The following is an 8,490-nucleotide window of genomic DNA, read 5'->3' as shown; positions in this document are numbered from 1 at the left end:
GGTTCTATGTGCACTCTGCTCACAGTGAGAAAGTAAAGCCCCTCCTGGGCCATGGTTCATGTCAAAGATCAAGAGCCAACCTGAGAGTGAGCAGGGCACTGTCGGGCCACAGGATCACCTTGAGCAGAGAAAATGGTCATGGCTGCACAGGCACTTCCTTTTGTTAAGCAATGTTTAGGAAGCTTCTAAGCTTCTAGTGTGGCAGAAACATTAAGTATGTACTTTTTCACTTTGCAATGCATTTGAATATTTTTAAAATTAATAATCTTCCTTTTATCAATTATGAAATGAAGAAAAAAATCTCTCAACCATTTACAAGTATGCAAGGGTGCCCATTTGGGAGAAAAGTCCCATCTACAGTTCAGATTTGAGATTTTCAAATTTACTCTTTTTTTAAAAAATTTGTTTTTAGTTATAGAGGACACAATACCTTCATTTTATTTATTTTTATGTGGTGCTGAAGATCAAACCCATTGCCTCACACATGCTAGGCAAGCCCTCTACCACTGAGCCACAACTCCAGCCCCAAATTTACTCTTTTGTACTTAACTTTATCATCAAAACCTAGATCTAATCTGTATTCTGCAACAAAATTATCTGGTGACCTTAGGCACATCCCTTAAACTCTCTGTTAATGAGGCCACTGGACCTCAGGGCTTCTGATGTCTTTCCAAGTCCTAAATTCTATCATGGAAGACACTTTCTCAAGCCAATGATTAAAAGAAGCTTAAGTTACATTACTTCACTTTGTTGGCAAAGAAGAAACAGATGTTCCTTAAAAATCATTCTATGTGCCCTTATTACTACTTTATTGGTAAGAAATGTGAAAGGGAGAGCCTCGGGCAGGCTTTACACAAATGCCTTCTGCCATTCCCTCACCATTGCTGCCACTTTATAAAATAACAATTGGCCAGAGAAGATAAAACATAGCTTTTGACTGGATCGTCAACCTTTACTTTTATAATAACTTAAGCATTTATAATTTTAAATTATAAATGTTTATTTCCAAATTTTCACAGATTAATAGATTGCATTTTATTAGAAGACAATTTACAGGAGTTTGCAGCACTGATTTCTTATTAAAAAAAAAAAAAAGAGAGAGAGTAATGATTAGGATTTGATGATTAGGATTTGTAGATATGAATGACCATGAAAAGACGTCTTCCTGGAAACCAAACATACACAGATATTCCCACCAATCCAGCAACAGTGTCTTGATGAGCTGAATAAAGATATAACATCTTAGGTCACACCCAGATGCAGGATAAGGCTCAAAGCTGCAGACAGCAAAATATTCTCAGAAAGGCAAGATGCAGGCACCACCGACTGCTGTCCCTCACAGATGCACAGTGTGCGTTGCTGGCTCCTCATAGGAGTGCACAGCAACATGAAGCCAGCAGCTCACTCTGGGAGGAAGGGCCTCTCCTTTCTGAGTGACTCAATCAATGTATTACATAAGAAACATTTGCTCCAAGGCACTGAGGGTGTAAAGTTTTTTAGAAAATACACAGAAATGAACAGACTAAAAAAAGAAGTTAATTATCAATGGAAGAATCTACCATTACTGTGACTAATGAAATAATTACCTCAGATTATAATCGAAATGCACATTGAACAGACTGCACAGTGAGGGATTGCCTGACCAAAGCGCATCCCCATGGCTCTTGGGGCTGGTTAGAGCACCCTCACGAAACTTCTTCCTGAAGCCAGAGAAGCTGTGCATCATTTGTATTTGTAATATCCTTCTCCGGTCTTCTTGCCCAGCTTCTTCTCTGCTACCAGCTTATTTAGTGATGTGCTGGGCTGAAACAGTGGGTTCTTCACATCCATTTCATGCCACCCTATTAAAAGGAGAGAGAAAGTGCTCCGTGTTCCCAAGGTACTTCTGGAAGTACAGCTTGGGGAAAAGGGCCTTACTCTGATGTGGGAAAGCTCCTGAGGCATGTTGCCCACTTAGGCCACCATGGCAGAGGCATGAGGCACTAAGGCATGTGCTAGTGTAGCCACATCAGCCCCAAAGCAGGCATGCTGCCACCCACCTGTGCCAATCGAAGCCCAGCCCTGTTATGGCCCTTCTGGGTATCCAATCAATTCCTGGAAATCACTAAGTTCAAAGGTCCAAGAAAACTAATAAAACCTGTTAATTTGCTGGTTGGACTCCTAAGTAGCACAGTTGACTTTCAGAAAACATGTTAAAAATCTGAATTCCTATTACTTCCTACTACTGAAATTTGCTCCTCATAAAATTCAAGTTTCCTGCTTAAATTATAACCCCCCTCCTCCCCAATGCATACAACTTTTTGTGAAATATGGAGTAGAGAATTACTTTCAACTTCCATAGTTCATTTAAAAAAAAAATCTCATTGTTAGACCAATGCTTTATTTATTTATCTATTATTAGTTGTGGATGGACACAATACCTTCTTTTTTAAAAAATTTATTTTTATGTGGTGCTGAGGGTGGAACCCAGTGGCTCACATGTGCTAGGCAAGTGCTCCACAACTGAGCCACAACCCCAGCCTCAACAGTTCAGTTTCAGTAATTATTTTTATCTTGTCTTCGGAGTCACCACATTAAAGTGGATACATTTAAAAAATAGTTGTGTATCTTGGTTGTAATGGAGGTCCCACAAATCAAATTGTGTGATAAAAAGGGACAATGACAGTCACATTTTCTTTCTCCTGCCATCAAATATTGAATCTGATACTAAGGTATGCATATGGTTTATTCCCCAAAGGTTCACGTGCTATAAGTTTGGTCCTCAGTGCTGGTGCCAAAGTGGTGAAACCTTTAAAAATTGGGCTTAGTGGAAAGTAATTAGGTCAATGGATGAATTCTGTCTCTTGGGAGCAAGTCTCCTATGACTAGATTACATCTTGAGAGACTGGCCTACTGCAACGCAAAGCCATCCCACACCATGGTCCCTTCTCACACCACTGTTTGCCTTTTGTACTTCTTTCTGAGTTGTGACCCAGCCAGAAGAGCTTTGCCAAACTCAAGCATCTTACTGTTGGGATTTTCCAGAATTATGAGTCAGAATTATGAATCAAATAAACTGCTTTCTTTTCTTTCTTTTTTTTTTTTTTTTGTGGTGTTAGGGATCGAACCCAAGGCCTCCTGCATGCCAGATAAACACTGTATCACTGAGCTACATGCCCAGCCTTACCTCTTTTCCTTATGAAGTACCCAGTGTTGTTAAAGCAACACAAAATTCAATTTAACAAAAACAACAAAGGATTCCAATTCCTACCATCCAGAATGAACTTTGTAGTATCCAGTCCAACATAATCAAGAAGCTCAAATGGACCCATAGGGTATCCAGCTCCCAACTTCATTGCAGTGTCAATGTCTTCCTTGGATGCATCTCCTAAGGAAAAAAGGGCAGCAGTGAGTCACCACCACTTTTCCCAAATTCTTCCTATCATGGGGTTTAGTCCCAGAATCAGAATTTCATATTTTACATTTAAAGCATGTCTAGAGTCCATGTGTCTTCTGAACTGGGTAAGATTTCATCTGAGATATTTGCCCAATATGTCACAAGATGTTCAAAGCAACTGTATCATGTGAGGCAAATTCTAGAGCACTGCTGTTTGTTCATGGAGAGGGAAAGCCCTGGGTCTGGAAATGCTGGCTACTTCCTAACAAACTGGGGTTTTCCAACACTGGAATCATTTCCTGAAATATCAGTTAATGCTAGAGAAGATTTCTTTATTCATGAATGGGTTGCAAACACACACACACATACACACACACAGAGGTTTCTGTTTTAGTATGTATCACATGTATATTTTCTTTTCTAGCTTTCTTTGTTTCACAAGTAACAAGTATTCCCCTGGAACCACATTCCCATGAATACATCAGTTAAGATAACTGTTTTTAAAAGTCCAAATTATTATGATTTAGATCTGGAATATCCCCCATAGGTATGTGTTAAGGATGTGGTACCCAATGCAGCAATGTCCAGAGGTGGGGCTTTGGGGAAGAGACTGGATCATGAGGGTTCTGACCTTATCAATGGATTAATCCATCTGATATATTAATAGTGACCTACGGTGAGGAGTGAAACTATAGGTAGGTGGGACATGGTTGGAGGAAGTAGGTTACCAGGGGCGTGCTTATTCCTGTATCTTATTCCTGGCTGTCCCATCCTATCCCCCCCAACCCCGCTCTTTCTCTCCCTCTTAGCTGCCATGAGTTGACAGCTTTCCTCTACCACACCCTTGTGCCATTATATCCTGCCTCATCTTAGACCCAGAGCAATAGAACTGACCAACTATGGACTTGTAAATCCATGGGCCAAACTAAACCTTTCCTCCTTTAAGTTAAGTATGTTTGGTCACAGCTGCAAAAAGCTTTCACAAACTGCTATGAACATATGAAAATGGGTTGAACAGACCTAGACAATTTTTTTCCTTGAAAACTTCCCTGTAACATGCTGTCCTTTGGACCACAAGAGGACTTTATAGAGAACCAGCCACCTGTGTATCCTTTCTCTGAAATCAGAAATTGGAATGAGCTATAAGAAGTGGCTATGTAGAATTTTATTTCAAAGCACAAAGAAGTAGTTTAATGATATTCAGAGTTAAATAAAATGTTAAAACAGGATTTCATAATTCAGATTTTTAAGCACAAGGAGCAAGAACTACTAAAAAAGCTATAAAGACATATGTAATTTGGGGAGGGCAGGTACCAGTAATCTAACCTAGGACACTTAACCACTGAGCCACATCCCCAGTCCTTTTTATTCTTTTAAATTTTGAGACAGGGTCTCTCTAAGTTGCTTAGGGCCTCACTATGATGTTGTGGCTGGCCTCAAACTTGCGATCCTTCTGCCTCAGCCTCCCAGGTTGCTAGGATTACAGGCATGCACCCCAAAGCCCTAAGACTATATTTTTTAAAAGTATAGAAAGTACTAACGTAATGCTGCAGAATTTCAGAGCAATTTAAGGTGAACAAAACACCACTCAAATTATTTTCTATGCATGACATTAGTACTATACTAATTAGGATTCGAGACTTCTGAGAAATCATTGCCACAAAAAAGCAGAAAAGATCAGGTATATTAGCCTTATCAGGCGGCCTTATTGTTCACTCATGTTTGATTTATACCCATTGTGTAGCAGGCACCAAAGACGTACAGTGAGACAATGAAAAACAAGTACTCAAGGTACTTATGACAAAATGGGAAGACTAAAATGTGCAAACCAAAAAGACAATATAACAGTTGCTGAAGCTTCATGAAGATTTACATGGCTCTGTGTGGGCAATGATGGGCAGATTTTCTCAGAGGAGGGGAGACAGGAAGATAGAAGAACATGTGAAGGGGCAAAATTTGAGCTGTGGCTCTATGGCTCAAAAGTGGATCTGACTCAGGATTTCAAGACCCTGCAACTTCTATGGTAGTACTGTTGCCTCTAGATGATGGGGGGTAGCAGGCTTACATACCCTTATCTCAGAGTTTAGCAATAGCTGCTCCCTGTGCCTGGGGCATGAAGCTTCTTTAGGTCTCAGCTCAGGTGTCACCTCGTCAGAGCCTCCCCTACTCCATGCATCTAAAAGAGAAGCTCCCAGGACTCTGGGCTAGGGTTCCCACCATCCTAGACCCTCTGTCTCTACAATTCCTAGTCACAGTCTAACACTTCTCTACTGACTCATTTATATGGGGAGTGCCCACAAACAGCCCAATTGTTCCCACTTAACCCAAAGCCACTGAATCAAATTCATACTCAAAGAAGGAATATGAGCCCTCTAGGCAAGACAGTAATTCCTGATTCAGAGACTCACTTGAGGACTATATTACTTCCAAAAACAAAAAGACAATACCGTGTATTATGAAAAAATTTTTTAAAAATCTAGTTTTACAAAGTCAGCACAACTCTTAAAAGTTCTGTCTTGAGTAATAAAGAGCAAAAAGAAGAGAGAGAAATAAAAGACACACACAGGGACTGGTGGACCAAGTGGGAGTTAAATGTTGTATCATATTGATCAATAATCCCTAAAATTCCTTTTTCTTTTTTTAATTTTTACTTGTAGATGGACACAATACCTTTATTTTATTTGTTTATTTTTATGTGGTGCTAGGGATCGAAACCAGTACCTCATGCATGCTAGGCAAGCACTCCACCACTGAGCCACAACCCCGGCCCCAATACTTAAACTTCTTTGGAGTTAAGTACTTCTAAGAATCTGTCATTCCTTCCATAGAAAATTTTGCATCAACCTTAGGAGGTTCATGAGACCCCTCCACCTCCCCTCAGGCAAGAGCCCTTAACTCTATAGACAACAAAGAAAAGCTTCCTCAGTGTACTCAGAAATCTGCCTGGATGGGGACTGGGACCCGGGCCTGGTCTCAACATTGTTTCCCCTACCAGCAGCTCATCAGCACCACCTGCCAACTACTCTCAGCGTTACCAACAGAGACTCCCAATGTCCACATCAGTAGTTACCTCAATTCCAAATGCCTGACCTGTGCAAGTGCTTTGGGGTCATGAAGAAGAGGAGGACCCAGATACTTCCCCAGAAGGGTATGGCAAGAGAAGACAGACATCCGCCATTCCACAGGGAAGGGATTGGCAAGTCACCCATAGGAAGGCCAAAGCAAAAAGAGCTATGAAAGATTATGTTCAGCATGGAGATGGAGGACACTCAGGTGGGGCATGGGAGTAAAGTATGTGGCAACCACAGCAGGGGCAGAGAATGAGAACAGTTTGTACACAGTGGATTACCAGAGAACCATTGTGCATGTCTGGAGCAAGGGGTAACTACAAACAGAACATCCTATAGTGACTGGGGGCCAGGATTATCACATTCCCAGGACCTGTTCCCAGCACAGTCCTCTTGTAAAGAGCTCACTGTGTTGTCCACAGCCAAGCTATAACTAGCAAACCATTATGGAAACCTGAGAGGGGACAGCAGTCTGGGCATCAGCCCATCCAATCTATATCCCTCCAACCCACAAGAATAGTGCTTGACTGCCCCCACCAGGCCTTCCCCATAGTGGAATGAGCAATAGTGAGTACTGAGCTGGACAATGAGAAGGCCCAACACAGGAGCCATGAGGCACAGTCAGCAAAGGCAAAAGAGGGCAATGGGCTTCCACTAGTCCCATAGGGAGTGGGTGATAAATAGCAGGAATTAGTTGTGTCCTGAAAGCTGTCCAAACATCTGGGGATTTGACTAGACAGTAGCCCACACATCCTTCCAATGATCCTCTACCACTCAAAGCAGCCTTTGCCAATCCCATGGCCCAGGCATATCAATAGTGTGGCACAGAAAAGCTTCCCTCAAATGAAGTGGGAAATGAAGTCACAGAGCATCTACAGAGGCTTTGTTGTGCTACTGGAGTCTGAGACACCCCCGCAGGGTCTGTAGGTAAGATACAGCACACAGCATCTCCACAACTTCCTCAACAGCACAGCACTTTCTTCGCAAGCACTGTGGAGGGGACAGACCTGAGGAAGACATGAGGTAACAGGAACTTGTTTGGTGCCTGATGAAGCCTCACTGAGGAGGAGGGAGAGCTGGGATGGAAAGGGAGCAGGTACAACAGGAAGAATCAAGTAGATGTGGAAGACAGAAGAGGGAGAAACCAGAGACTCTGGGTGTCAACAAGTAACTGCAACAACCCAGCTGCAGAGCTGAGAATGGAGGCAGAGTGGTGGGCATGCACCTAAGCCCTATTCTGTGCTGGCTGGAAGGGGAGGGGCAGTAAGGTCACAGAAGGGATATAGTAAGAGGTCTGGGTATGACATAAGGAGTGCAGACCACAGTGTGGATTACTGGAAAACTGCACCCACCCAGACCTCAGCTCCTTTAGGAGATGCACCAGCTCAAAGGCCTCAAAACGCCAGGAGATAAGCAATGACAGACTGTTCTGGAGAGCACCAAGAACAAACTAAAGCACATCCACCAGGCATCAAACCCTGTCCTCTGTCACACCCCACAGGTAGCCTGCGATGCTAAAGGGCAAAGGTAGTCTGTTCTGAAAGGGACCACTGCTGCTGGGAAGCAGAACAGAACAGCTTTCACCTTCCCATAAGATACTTGATACAGGAGAATGTATCAAAGGGACAGTGTAGTTCAGTGAGGAAAACACCATGAAGAGGTGGTTCATCCACATGCTACATTCTCAAACATTACATTTTATTAAAAAAAAAAAAACACAACTGCCTTTCAAGGTAGGCAAAATGCTGCACTTTCTTTGAGGTATAATTAGGCATATTTGTTGATAGATAAACACAGAAGTGTTGGTTTGATCTTGGAGCAAAAGTGAGGCAATTGCTTCTATAAACCATAGAGAAAAGTTAATATTTAAAGCAGATCTTGAGGAAGCAAATGTGCTTTCATCTCTCGGGAAGAGCTGGTGTAAATGTTTTGTTTCAAAAATGACACTCTTCTGGGAGTGAGCATTTGTGAATGATGTCACTGAAAACAGTTACACTTGCTTTTTATCAAGTTCCATTACAGACTGCTTGCCTTCGAAGCAGATAT

At 42.1% G+C, this 8,490-nt stretch overlaps 1 protein-coding gene across 1 annotated transcript in view; it reads right to left on the bottom strand.

The window, feature by feature from the left end:
* Positions 1-1,507: 1,507 nt before the first annotated feature.
* Hadh (hydroxyacyl-CoA dehydrogenase) overlaps positions 1,508-8,490 on the bottom strand; it is a 47,498-nt gene continuing 40,515 nt past the window's right edge. Inside the window, exons 7-8 of the mRNA XM_026403199.2 lie at positions 3,251-3,367; positions 1,508-1,841 (exon numbers count right to left, since the gene is read on the bottom strand). Of these exons, the coding sequence (XP_026258984.1) occupies positions 1,723-1,841; positions 3,251-3,367 (236 nt within the window). The 3' untranslated portion in view covers positions 1,508-1,722. The remainder of the gene's footprint in view (positions 1,842-3,250; positions 3,368-8,490) is intronic.

Source organism: Urocitellus parryii, chromosome 10 (assembly GCF_045843805.1).
Source record: "Urocitellus parryii isolate mUroPar1 chromosome 10, mUroPar1.hap1, whole genome shotgun sequence".
Taxonomy (NCBI): Eukaryota; Metazoa; Chordata; class Mammalia; order Rodentia; family Sciuridae; genus Urocitellus; species Urocitellus parryii.
This window is presented reverse-complemented; position numbering and strand designations above follow the sequence as displayed.